General features: G+C 40.3%; 1 protein-coding gene across 1 annotated transcript in view; it reads right to left on the bottom strand.

The window, feature by feature from the left end:
* Positions 1–23,063, bottom strand: part of gpc1b (glypican 1b) — a 225,226-nt gene that overhangs the window by 28,494 nt on the left and 173,669 nt on the right. Inside the window, exons 5-6 of the mRNA XM_057858322.1 lie at positions 2,052–2,217; positions 1,845–1,975 (exon numbers count right to left, since the gene is read on the bottom strand). Coding sequence (XP_057714305.1) covers positions 1,845–1,975; positions 2,052–2,217 — 297 coding nt within the window. The remainder of the gene's footprint in view (positions 1–1,844; positions 1,976–2,051; positions 2,218–23,063) is intronic.

Genomic DNA, 23,063 nt, shown 5'->3' with positions numbered 1-23,063 from the left:
CCAGAGGATATAGTATATAGGAAAGACAGGGCTGGTGGTAAAGGATAGCTTGTTGAATCAGGAGAATGTCATTGTCAGTCGCTTAAGAAAAAGGTGTCGATGAAAAAGCTAAGGCTATGCGTCAGTCGCCTCGTTTTTTTCGTCTTTTTCAGCCCTCGACACTCAAGCTATCTTTTTAACTGAATCATTTTTATGTTCTTCCACAACTTTGCCAGTGACATCATCCAGGGACATCATTTTCAGAGAGAATTGGTTGGTTTAGCTCTGTAAACATCTCCTTCGTACACAATTTCCATTCATTTCCTCTCGGGGACGCAAACGGTCGCGTATCCCCCCTTAGCAACAGTAGCTAACCTCATGAATATTAATGAGTGGAAGTGACGTGTTGCTTGCGGTATTTTAAGGTCATGTCTACAACTAGCAGGGTTTTTTTTTTTTTTTTTTTTTAAACGAGGATTCTGCCCTAATACGTTGGGGAAAAATAATTGCGTCCACACCTGCACGTTTGTAAAAAAAGAAGAAAAAAAAAAACCTTTCACAGCCAACCGCTTTCATTCATTTTAAGTACATTCATAACAATAAAAATAATGGTCACAGGGGTGCACATATTTTTTTTGCCCAGGTTCTTAAGAGGAGGACCTGGAGATGTGACTTGGTCCTCATTGAGCTTGAGAGCCGACCCGCCTGATGCGATAAAATTATGACATGCTTTACTTAGAGCTAATTAACTTTAATTAATTATATTAACAATTAATGCTTGGTTAACATCAACTGGCACAACAAAATTGCCATTACTTTGAAGTGAAATGTAAAGAAATAAACATAAAAGCTCCAATTCAAAATAAAGGGCATTATGCGACTCCCACATGAACTCCAAGCCTTTGTAAAAGTGGGATGTCCTCCTCATAAGACCTCATTGAACGTGCATGTTTAGCTTTGTAAAATGCGAGCAAAAACGGGTTTGTCAGTGCATGGCGCTGTTCATTACCTTTATTCCGCCACTTGTCCATAGCGCGAGTGGGGTCTTGTCTGACATCGATAGTTTGCTTAAATGCCACATGCTCTCTGTTTTTTTCATGCTTTTCAACGTTTGGATGGCTGAAATTCTTTGACCCTACATAAAATGCGCTGCTCTTATCAGTGACATTGGGATTCTCACGGCACATTTTGTACCGCATTTCCGTGCGAGCATCATTTGCTTCTAGCCATGGTACCTCCTTCAGCCACTTTTCAGCAAAAGTCCTTTTTTTCGGTAGCTCCGGTGACGTCTCTGTCGTCTTTCTGTCTTTTGACGGGGGTGGGGGAACACGGAAATATATTACTCAGTGGGGCCTGCCTCTTCGACATTTTGAGAAGGTATTTTCTCGTGTCCGCCGCAAAAACAGTGGTCAGCCATCGGTACGCAAAAGCGTTGTAAGCCATTGAGGGCCAGCGCGTTTGTCTACGTCCAGTACGCATGCGCGCATGCGGACCACTTATGTGCACCCCTGGTCAATAATACCAATTCTTCAATAAGAAGCACAGCAATAGTTTGTGCGAAAAAATGGAAGCAAAAAAGGCGCGTGTTTTAATTTACTCCAAATGTAAACACTGGTTTCGTGTGTGACGTGAGGACAAAGTTTGCTAAAGTCTGTGACGTTTCCACAGTTAAATCTTCCGTTATCAGTGTCCTCATGATGGCGCCACAAACTCAGAATTCGCACTTACTCACTTTCCCCGTCGTTCTTAAGAACCCTGGTTTAAATGTGCGTGTGCGTGTGCGTGTGGATGATAGGCCAAACCGTAGGAAAATATCTTCTTTTTGCCAAATACCCTGCTACGTGTGGACATGGCATAACACTAACCTTGGTGTTAATTGACTCCATATTTTCAACCATGGTCATCATAGCGTCTGATATGCGGTAGGGAAGAGAAAGGACCACAACGTCCACTCCAGATGGGCCATCGAAGCGATCTGACACTTGCATCATAGTTTCTAAAAAAAAAAAAAGAGACACAACAAGTCAGCCCGAATCATTGAGCACATTGAGAAAGCACGTTTGTTTTCCAACCTGCCAAGTGCCGCCACTCGGTGTTGAGATCAGCCTGGTTGGCCATACAGCCCTTCAAGACGTTGCTGCAGTAGTTGACGCAAGGTCTGGCTGAGGCCGTACCCCGGCAGTGTGGACAGTAAGTCATCCTCATGATGGATCGCATGCACTCCTGGCTCAACGGCACCTGTGGAGGACGTGACAACCAAACCAAACATTTGCAAAGAGGCCACCAAAGAATTTAATAGTGACTTGTTTTCCTACTAATAATTAAAGTGCAAATTCCTGAAGGCGTTACTTGAAACAGACAGTAACATCAAATAAGCAAGTGGTGCAAGGTTATCCCCCTATGATGACCTTCATAACTTTGCAGCACATTTTCATTTGCTAGTTCCTATGGTAACCACTTGTAAGTCTGTATTTTTTTATTGGTTCCACGGGTGATGAAAAGGCTCTGACATTCATACAAGTACGCTCAGACCCTCACTCCATCCTTGTATCCCACAAGGCTGCGCCCTCAGGAAAAGGCCTTCGTGCGTGAAAAGTGAAACTGGGTTAATACCAGTAAGCTCTCCTCACAAGGGTGTACAGCTATGCATGCTAAACCTTACCAAGTGAGTGTTAAGGACACAATGTGAGAAGAAGGGATGCAGAAAAACCAACTATGCATACAAAGCTCCTCTCTTTTGCTGACATGTGGGCCAGTCTGATGCTTTTTTTAGGCAACACTGCTTCTAACGGTGAAGTCGCACCTTAAAGCAAGTGTTTGATAAATACGAGTATGAGCTGAAAGTGGGACAAAAATAAAGACCGCGAGGGAAACCAAGCGGTTGAATTGAACATTCCACAGACCCTCGAGACTTTAAATATAGATTAAAAATGGGTTCGGGACAAAAGTGTGTTTGTGTAAACCTTTGACAGAACCATTTCTCTCTTTAATGATGTACCGTATTTTCCGCACTATAAGGCGCACCTGAAAGCCTTACATTTTCCCAAAATCCAATAGTGTGACTTATATATGAATCAATATAGAGCCGCAACAGGTCTTACAGCAACTCAGAGCGCTACCAGTAATACACCAGGCACATCTACGGCGTGACAACATGGCCGCTTCGTCAACGCAGTGAAACGTGGACGTTAGTGAATCCGCCAGTGCACACCAGTCGCAGTGTGGCCGAGTTTATTATTTGACGTGAGACGTGACCCCCCTGCGTCAATACTACTACAGTATACCACAAAAATGAGTACACCCCTCGCATTTCTGCAGATATTTAAGTATATCTTTTCATGGGACAACACTGACAAAATGACACTTTGACACAATGAAAAGTACTCTGTGTGCAGCTTATATAATAGAGTTAATTTATTTTCCCCTCAAAATAACTCAAAACATAGTCATTAATATCTAAATCCCTGGCAATAAAAGTGAGTAACCCGCATGGGAACTACGTACATCCCTAAATGTCCAAATTGAGTACTTGTCATTCTCCCTCCAAAATGTCATGTGACTCATTACAGGACTGCTATCAGCACTGCTGCAGAGATTGAAGAGGTGGAGGGGTCAACCTGTTAGTGCTCAGACCATACGCTGCACTGTGCATCAAATTGGTGTGCATGGCTGTCACCCCAGGAGGAAGCCTGTTCTGAAGACGGTACACAAGAAAGCCCGCCCGTATCATCAGACCATAGGACATGGTTCCAGTAATCCATGTGCTTTTTTTGACATGTCTTCAGTCCGTATCATCAGACCATAGGACATGGTTCCAGTAATCCATGTGCTTTTTTTGACATTCATTCATTCATTCTCTATCCCAGCTAACTATGGGCAGTAGGCAGGGGACACCCTGAACTGGTTGCCAGCCATTCGCAGACATGTCTTCAGCACACTGTTTGCGGGCTTTCTTGTGTACCGTCTTCAGAAGAGGCTTCCTTCCTGGGGTGACAGCCATGTACATCAATTTGATGTAGAGTGCGTAGTATGGTCTGAGCACTCATAGGCTGCCCCCCACCTCTTCAATCTCTGCAGCATTGCTGACGGCACTCCTGTAATGAGTCACATGACATTTTGGAGGGAGAATGACAAGCAGTACTCAAGTTGGACATTTAGGGACGTACATATTTACTAAGAGGTTTAGATATTAATGGCTATATTTTGAGTTATTTTGAGGGGAAAATAAATTAAATCTATTATATAAGCTGCACACAGACTACTTTTCATTGTGTCAAAGTGTCATTTTGTCAGTGTTGTCCCATGAAAAGATATAGTTAAATATCTGCAGAAATGCGAAGGGTGTACCCACTTTTGTGATACACTGTAGGTAGGCTTGGGCAGACCGGAAGTCACTCGTGTAAAAATACGGTGGATCTGGTCGATGGTTTCTGGATATTTTTTCCTCCCCGATCTTTTCCCATTTTCAAACATTTTTGAAAATGCTCCAGGGAGCCACTAGGGCAGCACTAAAGAGGCATACGCGGCTCTTAAAACACTGGTTGCCGACCCCCGTCCTAGCTAGACAGCGAGCTAAGCCGAAGATATTGGTATGTAGCAACAGGTGACTTTCAGACGCCAAGTCCACTATGCATATTATGTGGCCAAAAACTAGCAAACAAGGCAATGACGCCTTCACTACCCTGGAATAATAGATAAGCCTTTGGAACTTTTGAAAGAAAAAAGCGCGAGCACAAACAGTGGGGTACTGAGGGACCCCCTGGTGTTGGGAAGATTTTTTTTTCTTTTTTTTTCTCGGTAATTTCTTTTTTTTGTTGTTGTTGTTGTTAAAAATAAAATCCCGAAATAAAACATATTGAAACAATCGCGTGTTTAACTTATTAAATACAATTTAAATACAAATGTTGAAAAAGCTTTTTTTCTTAATAACATGGTCACCACCTGACACCTTGCTTGCTACCGGGTCACTGAAGCTTATTTGACATTTTAGTTTTCAAATGTGTTTGTGTGTCATTGTGGTGCTAACTGCAGTGATTTGTATCACTGGCACTTTTATCTCCAATATAAAAACTGCAACACACACTGTAAGGTGAAATAGAATGATTTCGTTGTAGTAGCCTTGTAGTAGGACGTAAACTATCCAGCATGCATGTGTACTGCCATTGTGCACGCCTTCAATTGAGAAAAATAACGAGCATGACAAATTTGGACCAAAATGGCTGCTTTAGGATTGAAGAACAAAATAAGATCCTCAGCTCCCCCTGCTGTGAGTGAAATCCAGCGCCCCTGTGCACGAAGGACTGAAGGCCACCACATATAAAAGCAAATGTTGTTTGATAAGAGTGTTGACAGCAGGTGGCAGCAGAGGTTGTTTTACTCTTCCGAGGGAAGCGAGAGTACAATGAGCAATGATGACCTAATGAAGCTTCTTGAAGCAATTTGCGGCTAGTTGGATCAAGGCTTCATGGTGGTTCATTTACTCTATGGCACTATCAAGTGGTCTTGAATCCCAGGAACACAATAAAATGCAACAAGTTTGCAACAATTTGTTATTCATTTTTATTTTGAAATAATAGCTTTCCAACAGCGTTTATTTTGACAGATGACAGATTTTTTTAAACATCGTATTGTGACGTATTGTCTCGTGACACTGGCATATCGAGGTGCATCATATCGTCTGATAAGCGATATAAAAATGAAGAACTTAGAAGTTCCAAAGTCGTAAGACTTGAAAATAATCAAGCATCCCATGAGTTTAAAAGCAAGTAATAAGGTAAAAATATGTGAAAGCTTTTGGATGGGAAATGAATTTAGAGATAGCATCGAGATAGATGAGTGACACCGAAAAGCAATAACTACATTCCGAGGCCTAATCTGAAGTCAGATGAGACATGAGTCACATCCCCACTGCAAACTCTCCTTTGCTCCCGTCCTTAGCCTGCCACTCATTAGCCAGGGATGAGTCAGACAAATACTTTTTTTTCTGCTGAGGAAGAGATTACAAAGAAGAGAACGTTTGGAAGTAAATGCCCGAAAATGGAAACAGCAGAATGATGCAGAATGTTTGAGCAGCTTTAAAAGTTCGACCAAGAGAAATTGGCAGAGGAGTTTAAAGGCTTGAAAGCATGGGTGATGTGAATAGTATTTCAAGAGGATATGTTTCTTAATCTGGTGTCCTTGCTCATACATATTAATTCAGATATTTTTTTTGTCAGGAATATTGCGGAGGGAAAAGGAATCTGTGTTAATTGGAGGTTTATTTCACTCCACACGAAGCAGTGTGAAGGAGAGGTTACCCCCACTGTACTTCAGGTCCTTTCTAATTTTGTTGAATTAGTTACATAGTATTGTAACTAGACATGTGACAATGACCGGTTTCAAAGTATACCGTGGTATGAAAACCTCACAATTTCAAAACCGCAAAAATTTTCTGTCATACCATCCCTATGGTATTAGCTACTGTATGTTTTAAGTCCCAAAAATGCAGGGAGAAATCCCTCGCTTGCAGGTACAAGGCTCAACCCTCCCCCACCGGTTGTTGCTCAGTGTCAGTGAGTCAGCTTGCTACACGATGGCTGGAGGAGGTGAAACTCCTTAACTTTTTCCCATAAGAAAACCAAATCGCTGGTATGGGAATACTTTAGCTACAGAACAGTTACGGACGGCCGAGGCTTAGAGGAGGAGGGCCAACCGACATGTAAAACAAGTTTACGGAGGGTGGCTGCCGAGGAGGCAATACCTCCAATATGATTTTGCATTTATACAAAATTAAAGGTTAGTGAAGACTGTCATGAATGTTTGTCACCAGCTAGTTAACTCCAGCGTGTTTAGTGTGTCTAGCGGTGGTAGAACATTGTTTTTTTTTTCTCTCTCTGGCATCTGTCTGTGTTGAGAAAGAGTGCGTTTATAATGTAAACATCAGTCATACACACATGCTTTTTATGGAAAACAATTCAATTATTTTTGCATAGACTTCATCATATACAGTGCCTTGCAAAAGTATTCGGCCCCCTTGAACCTTGCAACCTTTCGCCACATTTCAGGCTTCAAACATAAAGATATAAAATTTTAATTTTTTGTCAAAAATCAACAACAAGTGGGACACAATCGTGAAGTGGAACAAAATTTATTGGATAATTTAAACTTTTTTAACAAATTAAAAACTGAAAAGTGGGGCGTGCAATATTATTCGGCCCCCTTGCGTTAATACTTTGTAGCGCCACCTTTTGCTCCAATTACAGCTGCAAGTCGCTTGGGGTATGTTTCTATCAGTTTTGCACATCGAGAGACTGACATTCTTGCCCATTCTTCCTTGCAAAACAGCTGGAGCTCAGTGAGGTTGGATGGAGAGTGTTTGTGAACAGCAGTCTTCAGCTCTTTCATCAGATTCTCGATTGGATTCAGGTCTGGACTTTGACTTGGCCATTCTAACACCTGGATACGTTTATTTTTTAACCATTCCATTGTAGATTTGGCTTTATGTTTTGGATCATTGTCCTGTTGGAAGATAAATCTCCGTCCCAGTCTCAGGTGTTGTGCAGATACCAGCAGGTTTTCTTCCAGAATGTTCCTGTATTTGGCTGCATCCATCTTCCCGTCAATTTTAACCATCTTCCCTGTCCCTGCTGAAGAAAAGCAGGCCCAAACCATGACGCTGCCACCACCATGTTTGACAGTGGGGATGGTGTGTTCAGGGTAATGAGCTGTGTTGCTTTTACGCCAAACATATCGTTTTGCATTGTGGCCAAAAAGTTCCATTTTGGTTTCATCTGACCAGAGCACCTTCTTCCAAATGTTTGGTGTGTCTCCCAGGTGGCTTGTGGCAAACTTTAAACGAGACTTTTTATGGATATCTTTGAGAAATGGCTTTCTTCTTGCCACTCGTCCATAAAGGCCAGATTTGTGCAGTGTACGACTGATTGTTGTCCTATGGACAGACTCTCCCACTTCAGCTGTAGATCTCTGCAGTTCATCCAGAGTGATCATGGGCCTCTTGGCTGCATCTCTGATCAGTTTTCTCCTTGTTTGAGAAGAAAGTTTGGAAGGGCGGCCGGGTCTTGGTAGATTTGCAGTGGTCTGATGCTCCTTCCATTTCAATATGATGGCTTGCACAGTGCTCCTTGAGATGTTTAAAGCTTGGGAAATCTTTTTGTATCCAAATCCGGCTTTAAACTTCTCCACAACAGTATCTCGGACCTGCCTGGTGTGTTCCTTGGTTTTCATAATGCTCTCTGCACTTTAAACAGAACCCTGAGACTATCACAAAGCAGGTGCATTTATACGGAGACTTGATTACACACATTTGGATTCTATTTATCATCATCGGTCATTTAGGACAACATTGGATCATTCAGAGATCCTAACTGAACTTCTGGAGTGAGTTTGCTGCACTGAAAGTAAAGGGGCTGAATAATATTGCACGCCCCACTTTTCAGTTTTTTATTTGTTAAAAAAGTTTAAATTATCAAATAAATGTTGTTCCACTTCACGATTGTGTCCCACTGGTTGTTGATTCTTGACAAAAAAATTAAATTTCATATCTTTATGTTTGAAGCCTGAAATGTGGCGAAAGGTTGCAAGATTCAAGGGGGCCGAATATTTTTGCAAGGCACTGTATTAACATAACACAGTCCCCATTCACAGTGTCACGCCTTCCCGAAGGAGGCCGTCTCACACTCCGCTTCGTTTATTAGCAGTCGGCCACATGCAGCTATCTAACGCCAGATTTAGGTTGAAAAAGCTGTACTGCATACAAACCGGAAGGATTGTCTCAGGAGTGATTTGTTCTAGGATTCAAGGTAATTATTTTATTTTTCGTACCATACATGCATTTTGAAATGTTGAGAAATTAGCCGCTACAGCATTGGCATTATACTTCGCAATATTTACATAGTAACTGCTAACTGCCCTTTTTTTGTTGTTGCTTTTAACCAATAATCAAGACTGTTTTACGTCTATATAAAGAATTCAGGGATTTAAGAATTTATTCAGAAGAATTTTCAAAGCAAAAAGCTCTTTGTTGTACTAAGGGGGCCGCCAGAGTGACTTAAAGACTAGCAGCGCATTCGACATATTTACGTAAAATAAATGCTGCCTGTTTTTTTTTTTTTTTTTTTTTTTTTTGCTTTTTAAACAGGAATCGAGACTGTTTTACGTCCGTATTTTTATGGAATTCAGGGATTTATGCATTTATTGACAAGAATTTTCAACAGAAAAAGCTCTTTGTGTTTCCACTCGGTCAGCTTTGACGGAGATAGGCCCCCTACGAATCAGCCCCGCGCCCTGCCAATATATTATGAAGTCTATGATTTTTGTTCTGAAGGAAATAATGTTGAGCTGTGGCTGTGGGTTTAGGCTCTCCCAAAGGACTGTGTTCTTGTTCATTTTACTTAGAATATTTCATACATTTTTTTTTATTTTTTAACATTTATTTTAACTTAACATTATACTTATGTTCAAATTTCCTAGTATGTTTGGAAAAATAAAAATCTTGTTCAATGGAAAAAAGATATATTTTTTAACCCATATATCTCAACGTAACACATTTTCGAGCTGTAATTGCAATACCGTGATACCGTGAAACCGTGATATTTTGGCTTAAGGTTGTCATACCGGCACATGCCTAATTGGAACAAATGTTCCTTCTTACACAATTCAAACAGTTTGCTGAAGACATGTCAACAAAGTACATGGATTACTGGAACCATGTCCTATGGTCTGATGAGACGGGCGGGCTTTCTTGTGTACTGTCTTCAGAAGAGGCTTCCTCCTAGGGTGACAGCCATGCACACCACTTTGATGTAGAGTGCGGCATATGGTCTGAGCACTAACAGGCTGACCCCCTACCTCTTCAATCTCTGCAGCAATGCTGACAGCACTCACGTAACGAGTCACATGACATTTTGGAGGGAAAATTACAAGCAGTACTCAATTTGGACATTTACGGATGTACGTAGTTCCCATGCGGTGTGCTCACTTTTGTTGCCAGGGGTTTAGATATTAATGTATGTTTTGAGTTATTTTGAGGAGTAAATAAATGAACTCTGTTATATAAGCTTCACACAGACTACTTATCATTGTGTCAAAGTGTCATTTTGTCAGTGTATTGTCCCATGAAAAGATATACTTAAATATCTGCAGAAATGCATGGGGTGTACTCACTTTTGTGATATACTGTAGTAGTATTGACGCTAGAGGGTCGGGTCTCACGTCAAATAATAAACTCTGCCGTTCTTTTCAAATGAGACGCGTTGAACGTCTTCTAGGACACGTCTACAACTGGTGTGCACTGGCTGATTGTCAGTGTTGTCCCATGAAAACCCATGAAAAGATATACGTAATTATCTGCAGAAATGCGAGAGGTGTACTCACTTTTGTGATACACTGTAATTCTATGGTGTGTTGATGACAAATAAACATCTGTGAAAGGAACTGGAGTCTCATGCAATCGGCATACGCATGTATGCCGAGTGCACGCAGCACACGCAAACACACGCACGCAGAAAGTATGCACGCGGCGATAAATCGCAGCCCGGAAAACAGCCGCCCTCATTTTTATTTATCGTGTGATAAATTGATTTGTTGCATATCGCGACAGGCTTAACAGCATACTGCATTAGTTTTTAAACCAGTGGTTACCCATCTGGAAACATCAAGGGAGCAATTTGGCTGTGTCCTTGCTGGCACCCAATCAACATGCTGCCTCTACCTGTCCCTGAGCACCGTCCACACTTTCCTTGCCTCTCCCTGAGTGTAATTAATAAAGGGCCCAGTGTGGCCTCTCCTCATTGTGTGGGAGAATAAACTGATCCACGCTTCTCATGTGGCTCGTGGCCTATTTCCTTTACTCCGATATCCATTAGAAGAAAGATATCTGCCTAATGAGAGTGTGATTAATATTGTACAGGGAGGTTAAACATCTTTCAGTATTGTTAGAAAACCTGCCAAATTCAGTTGAAAAAAAAAAAAAAAAAAAAACCACAAAAAAAATTATTGTAGCTTTTCTGGTTACTATTCCTATGATTGTAATTCATCCCCATCCAAGGAGCATCAAACAGCTCAAATTGGAAGAAGAAATGAAACGCTATAAATAAAGCAGTCATTCCGTGAAGACAGTGATGGTGAAAAAAGCAGGAAAAACTCATCTGCTAAAGAGGAGACACTTGGCAGGATGGATGTTTGACAGACAAGAAATAAGCACTTTTACTATGTTTCTGTTGCATTTTACCCTGCCAAAGTCATCTTGTGATTGAGTAAAATGACTACACAAAAAGTAGGATTTTACATTGTGTCTTACAGTGTGCTGTCGTCATTCGGACTCAGGAAAAACTTGCCTTGAACAGCCATTGGCTGGGGAATATCGTTTAATTTTATCCCCGACAGCAAGTAAATGGCGCTTGACCTCATTTCGGGTGGTTCCAGTGTCCCGGCATTAGTGCTGAAATGACATTTTGTCATTTCCTAAAAAACAGGCTAATCATTTACACAATTTCTCCAGCCGACCTTGTTTATTGACGACATCCCTCAGTGTCCCTCAGCACCAATAAAACATCATCAGTCAGGAAGAAATGTGCGAAAAGAAGTGACATGATGGAATAGTAGATGTTAATAATGAAACATACATAAGAGGGATAATTTAATGGACTGTACCTCTTATTAGTTATTGTTGAGTTTCATGTTCATTGCAGTGGTGACATAGTGTTGCAGTACAAGCATCCATCATGGAAATGAAACAAGATTGGAGTGGAGTTTATCGAGTTTTTTGAGTCATGGGTCATATTTTGAAAACCATTTCTTTAGAAGTTAAGAATACATTTGTCTAGGCAGGCTTAAAATAAAATCAGGAAACATGCATTTATATCATCTCTGTGCACGCGTTTTAAACTAGATTTTGAATGATACCAGAAACAAAAAGTTTAATGTAGCTGAGACATCGTTCTGTCAAGGCAAGACAGTAAGATTTTGCTCACTAATAGGCTATATTCTGAAGGTATGATAACCTTAAGCCAAAATATCACGGTTTCATGGTATCACGGTATTGCAATTACAGCTCTAAAATGTGTTACTTTGTGATATCTGGGTTAAAAAAAAAAAAAAAAAAAAAAAAACTTTTTTCCATTGAACAGGATTTTTATTTTTCAAAACATATTAGCAATATTAATACCATCAGAACAAAATGAATTGAATTATTTTCCATAAAAATCAAGCGTGTATGACTCGTATCATGTTTACATGATACACACACTCCATTGCTCAACACAGACTGTTGCCAGAGAGAAAAAAACACGTTTTACCACCGCTAGACACACTAAACACGCTGGAGTTAACTTTTGTAGCTGGTGGAGAACGTTGATGACAGTGTTTACTAACCTCTAATCATAGACTTCATAATGATATTAAGGGTCACCTCCGTCATACACTGCAGTGATCTACTGTCGGATTCATGTTGAAAAAGTATGAAAGCTGTACCGCATACAAACAGGAAGGATTGTCTCAGGAGTGATCTCGAGAGAGAGAGACTCGTACATGCTTTTATCTCCTCCAGGTTGGACTATTGCAATGCACTCCTCATCGGGATCCCTGGCAAGAGCCTACAGAGGCTTCAGTATGTCCAAAACAGCGCTGCCAGGGTCCTGATGAGGGTGCGTAAACATGAGCACATCACCCCCATCCTCCGCACCCTACACTGGCTCCCTGTTCACTTCCGTATTGAATTCAAAATCCTCCTTCACACCCATCACTGTCACGGTGTAGCCCCCACCTACCTCACCGAACTCCTCACATCACATACTTCAGACAGAACCCGGTCAGGCCAACAGCACCGTCTACTCCCGCCCAGGACTCGGCTCAAGACTATGGGCGACAGGGCCTTTACAGCCGCTGCTCCCCGTCTGTGGAACGCCCTCCCAGACCATCTCAGAGCCCCGCAGACGGTGGATGCATTTAAAAAAGGACTAAAAACTCACCTTTTTAAAAAAGCTTATTCTAGCTAATTTTATTTGACTGTATTACTTTTATCTGATTGGTATCTGATTTTATCTGTGCTTGTGTCTGTTTTGCTTTTACTGTTTTATTCTTAGTCTTTTGCATTTTATTTATTATTTTCTTTTTTTGCCAATGTGCACTTTGAGATTTGTTTTTCAAATGTAAAGTGCGTTACAAATAAAATGCATTATTTATTATTATTATTATGATCTGTTTGAGGATTCAAGGTAATTATTATATTTTTCGTGACATGCATGCATTTTGAAACGTTGTGAAAAAAAAGAATCAATGGGAGAAATTAACCGCAACAACATTGGCATCATAATTTGCAATATTTACGTAAAATACATGCTAACTGCCCGTTTCTTTTTTTTTTTTCTTTTCTTTTAACCAAGAATTGAGACTGTTTTACGTCCATATCTTTAAAGAATTCAGGGATTTAAGCATTTATTCACAAGAATTTTCAACGGAAAAAGCTCTTTGTGATGATAAGGCGGCGCCACAGTGGCTTAAAGACTAGCAGCACATTCAACATATTTACGTAAAATAAATGCTAACTGCCCGGTTCTTTGCTCTTTTAACAAAGAATCGAGACTGTTTTACCTCCATATCTATAAAGAATTGAGGGATTCACGTATTTATTCCTAAGAATTTTCAATGTAAAAAGCTTTTTGTCTGTTTCCACTCAGTCAGCTTTGACTGGGATAGGCCCCCTATCAGTTCTACTCCTCTGTTCTGTAGCCGAATGGGGGGGGGGGTTCAGGAGTTTCACCTCCTCCAGCCATTGTGTAGCACAGCTGACTCACTGACACTGAGCAACAACCGGTGGAGAAGGGTTGAGCCTTGCAGCTGCAAGCGAGGGATTTCTCCAATCATTTTTGGGACATAAAAAATAGCTGATACCTTTGGGACGGTATGACAGAAAATTTTTGCGGTTTTGAAACCTTGATGTTTTCATACCACGGTATACCTCGAAACCAGTAATCGGCACATGTCTACTCATTACCTATCTTTTCCAAGCTGTAGGCCAATTAGTGATGTCCCAATCTGATTTTTTAAAAACTTCGAATCTGATTTTTGGGATGTTTTGCCGATATCCAAACCACTATTGATTAACCATTAAAAATAAAGCAACCGGTATTATGTATATCCTTTTTGTTTTAGTTTACAAAATGAACTATATTGCATCAAATTTCTCAGCCAAGCAGGTTATAAAAATTAAAAAGCTACAGTGCAACTCAATTTGACAACAGAAATAAAAAACAGTCTATAGTACAAGCATTTTGAGGTATTTTTTCTTGATCTATAATTTTTGAATGAATCCGCTGTAAATTTTCTTTTGTATTATAGGGAGCCGTGCCGTACCTCCTCGAGAAAAGCAATTTTTTGTTTAGATATTACAAAATGCTCTTTTACAATTGGTTTCTAAAGAGAAGTATTCCCACACGGCGCACATGTTTGCCTTGTGTCAGTGTTGTTTTTGGCAGCCCTTTTAATTTCTTCACGCTAAATAATCATGCTGACGCGAATGCTATGCTAAAGCTACAAGATACGTAGTGTGTGATGATCACTCAGGACAAAACCTTTAAAGGCAAAAGCAACATGGAATATCTAGCCAAGGTAAGAAAACAAAATTTACCAAGCAGCACCTGACACATCACAAAAGTAGCCTGGAGTGGGCACAAGCTTACTCACCGCCGGTGAGTAAGCGTGTGTGTGGAGGGAAAGTGGGGGGCCCAGTATGTCACATTAGTGACAAGACCGAACACTGCTAAGATGCGTGCTAACTACCTATACATTAAGAAATGTCACACATTATGAACTTAGGACGGAAACCATGGTGAATTTTCATCTCGTTCTCATCTAATCAGACAACGACTGGCATCCATCTCGTTACGTTTTAACCTCCCATGACGCATTTTTACCTCGTCAACGTAATGAAAAAAATTCTTCGTTGAGGAAATATTTTCGTTTTTGTCTTCGTTGATGAAAACAACACTGCCTCGTGGCTTGATTTACAGCAGCTGAAATGCGCGACAGTGTTGAAAACACACTTGACTTGACTATCGGATCCGATCTTGTAACCAAACCCGTACTCCAAAAATAGCCAAATCGGGGGCCAATAGTAATAGGTTGGTTCGGGATCACGCTAATGCTAATGTTGATGATACTGTATATGTGTCCTTGTAGATTTTTAAACTGACAAGAGATTTCAGTTGGTTCTGGGTCAGTTCGAATACTGCCTTAGTGTATGGTTTTATAGTACGTGGTCATTGGTCAGTCTCAAGTGTCAAAAAGTAGAGCCTAAGAGAACTATAAAAAAACAAAAAAAAAACAAATAAATTAAGCCCCTTTCAGATATACGCTGAACTCCAGTTAAGTCCCGTGAATCAAACGGGGTGCCCTCATGTGTGTAAGCTATTTCCTGGGTCGTGTAAAAAGTTTTACTAGCTTTGGTAAGAAGGTGAAATTTTTTTGGGTATTCTTGAACTACATTTCAACACATATGCACATTGAGGAATCATTTAGCTTAGCATGGAGATGTGTGAGAGTAATGTCATAAGTGTTCCAGAGTTCACGAAACTTGCATTCATCTAGGTTTCGTCGGCCGTGATTTGTGTGTATCCGTCCGCCGAAACAGCCCGATTGCACAGATTTCAGTACGCTTGCCCCTTTGCCATTGGATGCGTTGTTGACGTCAATACAGCAGAGCTGTGAAAAGCAAACAAGTACCTATTTTGTGCTCCACCCTATACATGCTAATTATTACTGTTGCAGCATGAGCTACAGCTCCAGTCCCAATCATTGCTCTTTACCCTCGCAAAATTCAAACAGTAGCGCAGAAGTAGTAGTTTTCTTACTGTATTTCCATTCTTGGCCATACTATTTCATCAAGCAAAGATTTGTATAATTCACAACGGCTGCAACATCTTTTTTCTTCCATGACATGTATATTTCTCATGGGGTTTAGCACTCTTGACACCTTTCTCACCCCCATTGCTGATGGGATACATTTTTCACCCATGCATCAATACTGGTCTCCCATTTCATGAGCTCAAATGGTTTCTCTGTCTAGCTCTGATTTTAACCATACTCCTACTTTATACGTGGCTGATACCGTTTCTCTAGGGAGCCATTAACCCTGCCACAGACCCGGGAGACATTTTTTAGCGAAGGAGTTGACATTAAGTGGTGTCGCAGGGATGACTCCCTGAGCCAAGATCCATTTTTATAGAAGCGCTCGTTTCCACCGACATTGATCTGGAAGAGTAACACCAAGCGCGGATGTGTACACATCCTTTTAACACATTAGCCATCTCTAGTTTTAGGAGTTCTTTGAAAAGCGGACATTTAACATGTTCACATTTCAAGGTTGGGTCTGTATGTCTATTTATACATAGAATATACAGTATATTTTGGGAAGCTTTTTTTAAGCAGGGTTTCAGGGCCTAGTAGGAGGAAGACAGATCTATCCTCTTAATAACCTAGTAATTTAATGCCCCTATCATGAAAAGTCCAATAAATCTCAATCTACACTGGATACACAGTAGAAAAACTAACAAAAAAATGGCTTTATATTACATAAAAGTGATTTACACACAGTGGGATTTCTCGTTCTGGATTTCTGACATTCAAAAGGATCAGATTCAAATTTGAGCTCAAATCATTTTGTATCACGTTTGCTTGTCCTTGTGTGGGTTTTCTCCAGATACACCATCTACATTAAGGGTAGGAACCTCTGTATACCTTATGATACATACGATTCGTGATACAAGGCTCACAATAATGATTATCTCATGTTATGGCGATAAGACATTTATCTATACATGGGTCAGGAAATCATTTTACAATAGGTATGTGCTGGTTTCCTATGTTATGAAAAGGTCACAGGTTCAAAACCACTAAAATTCTCAGGCATACTGTAGCTGTTTTTTATGTCCCAAAAAATACAGCGACAAATCTGTGGCTAGGAGCGGCCCTCCAGTTGTTGCTCTTTCCTGTGTCTGTCACTTTGCTGTAGAATAGACACAATGGCTGAAGGTGTTGAAACTACACCGGAGCCCCCCCCCCCCCCCCCCCTCGAAAAAAAGACAAAGTCGCTAGTATGGGAGTACTTCGGCTACCAAAAAGAAACGGCTACGGCTTAGAGGAGGAAGGACTGCAGGAACTCCAACATAATTTCACATTTACGTGACCATCATCTGTCACACAAAATTTAACGTAAGTAAACGCTGTCATGAACGTTTCCCACCAGCTACGAAAGTTCACTCCAGGTGGTTTAGTGTGTTTAGCGATGGTAAATAAGCAGATGTGTTAATAATGATGCGAGTCATACACACATGCTCTGTGTCTTGCTCTCGCTCCCCATAAGTACTCAACTAATTAATATTAATAGAAGTCGTGGTATGTGTTTTACATAAAATCAATTTGATCATACAGTATGTTGTCTAAGTCCAGCAACGTTGAGCTGTGGGTTTAGTCTATAAGTTCTATTTATCTCAATTTTATTTAATATACTTCAGTTATTTTTTGTTATTTTATTTATTTATTTTAACGTTATATTCATGCTGATGTTACAATTTGCAAATATGTTGTGGAAAATAAAAAAATCCCGTTCAAAGGAAAAAAGATTTCTTTAACCTATACATCTCAAAATAACACAATTTAGAGCTATAATTTCAATACTGTCATACCGTGAAACTGCAGTATTTTTGCTTAAGATGATAATACCGTCAAAATCTCAAACCGGCACATGGCGATTCGACAATATTCAGAATATTGATTTTTGGTCAGTTCCTGTTGACTCGGGAATTTTCCCATATAAATATTCAAAATCAACAGGAAGTGACCTGTAAATGTCCTAGAATTAACATGACCTATAAATGCCCTTCAGACCGGCTGTAAATGCTCTGTTTCAGTGCCATTGATGGCGCTAATGCATTGGATGTCCAGAACTGTCAATGGGAGCCAATGAGCTAACGCAGACACTATTCTAGTAAAAGATTTTGGTAGCAACCAGAGCCATGTAGAAAGAGAGTTGTGACACTCCCGTAGGGATCCATTATGCGATTTTACTTGCGGGTACTTCCGGGTAATGGAGCCTCGAATAGTTCCAAACATCGCTCCGATGAGGGTGGACCCGTTCATTTGAAAGGCTGAATGATGAAAAAATGACCTCTTTTGAATTTTCAAATGTCTGTATTTTATCAGGGGTGTTTTATGATGTATAGGTTTAGCTTTATTTTATGTGCGTGGCATAATTGTATGTATATTCTATATTGGTTGACGAGCGATTTTCTCCTACTTTTTAAACTGACCCTGCTAACTGGGAAGGTATCACCAGGGATTATCGTATTGGCCCGAATATAAGACGGTGTTTTTTTGCATTGAAATAAGACTGAAAAAGAGGGGGTTGTGTTTTATTCGCGGTCTAGACATCATACCCATTCACGACGCTGGATTGCGCCAGATATCATTGAAGCAATGTTCTGTCATTACAGATCTCAGCTACTTTCCCCATTCACGACGCTAGATGGCGCCAGATATCATTGAAGCGATGTTCTGTCATAGACTTCACTTTGATGGTTAATGCAGTTATTGCACTTTTGTTGTTTTATCACAATAGATTAGTTTATTTACATTTCAAAAACCAGAAGCCATTCATTTACGAATGTGATTGCACTTAAGTTTACATATTTAAATGTTAATATATTAAGATTTGAATGAGGCAAAATAACATGCTTTTTCTCTCAAATATATTGTTATAATCATTTGTTTCGGATGTACTGTAATTATTTTCTGTATAAAAATTAATTTGGTGTTCAAAAAGTCTTTTTTCAAACTTGAGTCTTGAAAAAGAGGGGGTCGTCTTATAATCAGGGTCGTCTTATATTCGGGCCAATACGGTAATTGATTAAAGTGCGTACGACAGGAGGAAAAAAAAGTCTTAAATAGGATTATTATGTGAATTAGAATCATATTCTGAGACGATTCGACTATATACAACAATTTAGCAAACCGCAGATGACAAGAAATTAGTCTTTTAATCTGCTGGTTAGCCACGCCTACCATTATAGGGCTCTAGCGTCCCCAACAGGTGGATGACGTCACGATTTCATCTGATTTAAAATGCAGCCCATTGAGGGGGAATTATTCACAACGAGGAAAACACGACGAAGAGAGCTGCAAAATGTCATCGTTTCAGTCTCTCTACTCCAATATTTTTACAAGAAATTCTTTTTATCCAAGTATTTTCCCCAGTAGCTAAATAAATGGCTTGAGAAGGACCAGTCAGTCCCTTGAGGGGGAATTATTCAGAACATGGAAAACGAGATGAAGAGAGCCGGAAAATGTCATTGTTTCAGTCTCTCTACTCCAATATTTTTACACAATATTCTTTTTATCCAAGTATTTTTCCCCAATAGCTAAATAAATGCCATGGCCATGACAAATAACAGTCTTGTGCTAAATGGAATATGAAATATTAAAAATGCATTTATTCAACACGACATGGCAAAATTACTCCTTAATAGTCAAAACTGTCGACTTCACCTTAACTGTCGCACCTCCCGAACGATATTTTATGCCACCTAAATCGGGCTTATGTTATTTCCCTTCCCCGGCTTCGGAGAAGGTGAACAAACCAAGAGGTGTGACAGCTAGCCGACATGCTAACCCGAACCGAGTGATGTTTCAAAGTCTTCGAAGCGGAATATCACACATAACTAGCCCGGATCACTTCACATGACGACTGGGTTGTCGATTGTCTTCGCCGATTGGCAAACCGCCCGACGGAGAGCAATTTACAGCTTGTTCGCCTGCTACTACGGAAAGGAGAGCTCGCTGGGGAAGCAGCTGGACAATGAATGACCACTGAACAAACCGGCCGACGTCGGAGGAGCGTCTAGCTGCCAAATGGTCAACACGAATATGGCAAAATAATGCTTTATTACACGGCGAAGTCGTAAGCAGCGAGACTCAGTGGAGGAGGGCGGCTGCAGTTGTTGTGCAGCTAACATGTGCAGCTAATGTGTATGAGGAGAGCTTTTTAAATGATCATTCATGATCAAACGTAAGCAGCCCTTTATTTAAAGAAAGCTTGTAGTGTTCACTCTGTAATCGCTGTATTCGCGGCTATTTTTAACTCAAAGTTGCAATTTCTGATCAATCGGAAAATTTGACAGAACACCGGGCACATGAAGAGGGGAATCAGCCGAGTATAGTGCTCTCCCGCCGGTCGTCGGCCAAGTCGACAAGAAGCATGTCAGCCACAAAATGCAAGCCACCTACATATTAAAATGATCCTCGTAAGCCCCATGGTCCCACAGTAGTAGGGCTTGTTTTGGCCAATATTCACCGGTGAATGGGAACCTTTTGAAACCCCATAAAGGTGCACACTCCTCTCCCTCGTACAGCAAGATTTTTCTGCAGCCTTTTGGCTGGCGTGATGCGAAAAATAAACATATTAATCTGCACAATCAGCTGAATCCTTAGTCCTTCTTATACAACAGTACGGCTGTATAGTGAAGAGGACTCCTTCCTCCGTACACGTCACAGCGCCCTCTTTCTTAACTCGAGACTGTTGCCGGAAGTCACTCATTTTCATGGCGCGGGGTTTCAAAACACTAAATAAATATAGCGATCGCTTCCACACACATCCAAGCGGTCCATTTCATTCAGGAGCATAAAATACAGCATGTATCATGAAATAAACATGCATTTTAGTGTCACAGGCACTTTGAGTCACTACCTCTTTTAAATTGTCAACTTTTTTAGAGGCCATTTGTGACATATACTCTTATCTGTATTAGACGCTTGCACGTGCTTGTTAGCTCGATTTTGTAAGTTTTGAGGGTATCAGGGTATAGCCTAATGATATTTGTCAAAATCAGATGGAAGAACAGTGTCTGCTTTAATTAAAACCACCCAAACATTTATAGGTTTTCATATTTTAATGAGGATAGCATGCAAACAATGACAGAAAAGGGAAAAATAAGTAAGTGAACCCTCTGCCTAAGGAGACTTCAAGAGCAAATGAAACCAATTTTTACCAAACAATTGAAGTCAGGTGTGTGCCCAATCACTGATGAGTGGTTTAAAGCTGCCCTGCCCACTATAATACACACACCTGGTAAGAGATGTATCAATGACAAGCATTGTCTGATGTGCACAATGGTTCGGTCAAAAGAGCTGTCTGAAGACCTGCAATCAAGGATTGTTGATTTGTATAAAGCTGGGAAAGGATACAAAACCATCTTTAAAAGTCTGGATGTTCATCAACCGACAGTCAGAGAAGTTGTCTACAAATGGAAATAATTTGGCACTGTTGCTTCTTTCCCAAGGAGTGGTCGTCCACCAAAGATGACGCCAAGAGTTGAGCGCAGAATACTCAGAGAGGCAAAAAAAAAGAACCCTAGAGTGTCTGCTAAAAACTTATAGAAATCACTGGCACAGTCCAATATCTCTGTGCAGACCTCAACTATATGTAAAACTTTTGCCAAGAATGGTGTTCATGGGAAGACTCCACGGAGGAAGCCACTGCTGTCTAAAAAAACATTGGTGCTCGTTTAATGTTCACAAAAAGGTACTTAGACATTCCACAGTTTTCCAAAGTTGTGGCAAAATATTTAGTGGACTGATGAAACCAAAGTTGAAATGTTTGGGAGTAACACACAACGTCATGTGTGGAGGAAAAATGGAACAGCTCACCAACATCAACACCTCTTCCCCACCGTGAAGTATGGTGGAGGGAACATCATGATTTGGGGCTTTTTTGCTACCTCAGGGCCAGGACAACTTGCAATTATTAATGGAAGAATGATTTCAAAGGTTTATCAGGATGTTTTGCAGAAAAACCTGAGGCCGTCTGTTAGACAGTTGAAGCTAAAAAGAGGATGGATGCTGCAACAAGACAATGATCCATAACACAGAAGTAAATCAACTTTAGAATGGTATCAGAAGAACAAAATACACATTCTGGAGTGGCCAAGTCAAAGTGTGAGAAATTTCTTTTTCATACCACTGTACATATATATATATATATATATATATATATATATTTAAAAAAATAATAATAATAATTTTTTTTTTAGGTCAGACGGTCCATTTAAATGATACACATCATTCTGCTGCTTGTGCTGGGGAAAGCTGCTAGTGCCTGCTGATGGTGATTGCTGGCTGTAGCCAATGAGCCCCTTTTTAAACAGCAAAAAAATAAATAAATAAATAAAAGGCCTTTCAATTTCACGTTTTGAAGGCTCACCATCGATTTTTTCTGCTTCTCTTAGTCCTTAGGGAAAAATACATACGATAGCCCTTTTCGGACCACGTGGTGTATCTAAACGCTGTACAACCCACCATCACAGCCCACTAAGGTATAAAAATGTAGGTGTAAACAATGAACCATGGCACCAATTTCACCAATTGTTCAATAAAACATATTATTTTCTTTATGATAGGGTAATGAGTTGTTGATGAACAAGCGGTGAAACTTTTTTTAATCAAACCTTTCCTGTATAGCTACTTGGACCCAGGAACTAGAAATATTGAATGTCCTCATTGTCTGTACAGTTTTAATGTGGGAGTTTGATATACACCCATGAAAGCAGGACTCTTCTTATGGTTAAAGCAGGAATCTCACATATAACAGTACACATCTCATGAAAACGAGAGTTTTGTCTTTTTCACTTTAAGTGGGCAAAATCACATTTTAAAAGTAAACTAATTAAAATTGCTGATGTAATTTCATTCTTTTAACAAGCCATGTAACTTGCTTTTATTAAGCCATGTAACAAGGTTTTGAACAGGTGTGCTACCAGTGTGTTGCCACAGCGTACACATCTGATGTTGCTCACAGTGATCCGCTATGTGCTCTGGGAGCTTGTGTGTCTGCTCAGACACATGAAAAATTAGAGGACTGGATACACTGGATACCACCCCATGAGGGGTTTGAGGGACATTTGTCTTTTTTAATACGTATATACACCCCACCCACACACAAAAACACTGTAGCCACCGAGAATGAAAATTATTTTTTTTTCAAAGTGGGTTTTCTTTGGTTCTCTTGGTCAAAATGATTCCTAACCTCTGTGGTAACATAT

The sequence above is a fragment of the Corythoichthys intestinalis genome, chromosome 14 (genome assembly GCF_030265065.1).
Source record: "Corythoichthys intestinalis isolate RoL2023-P3 chromosome 14, ASM3026506v1, whole genome shotgun sequence".
Classification (NCBI taxonomy): domain Eukaryota; kingdom Metazoa; phylum Chordata; class Actinopteri; order Syngnathiformes; family Syngnathidae; genus Corythoichthys; species Corythoichthys intestinalis.
This window is presented reverse-complemented; position numbering and strand designations above follow the sequence as displayed.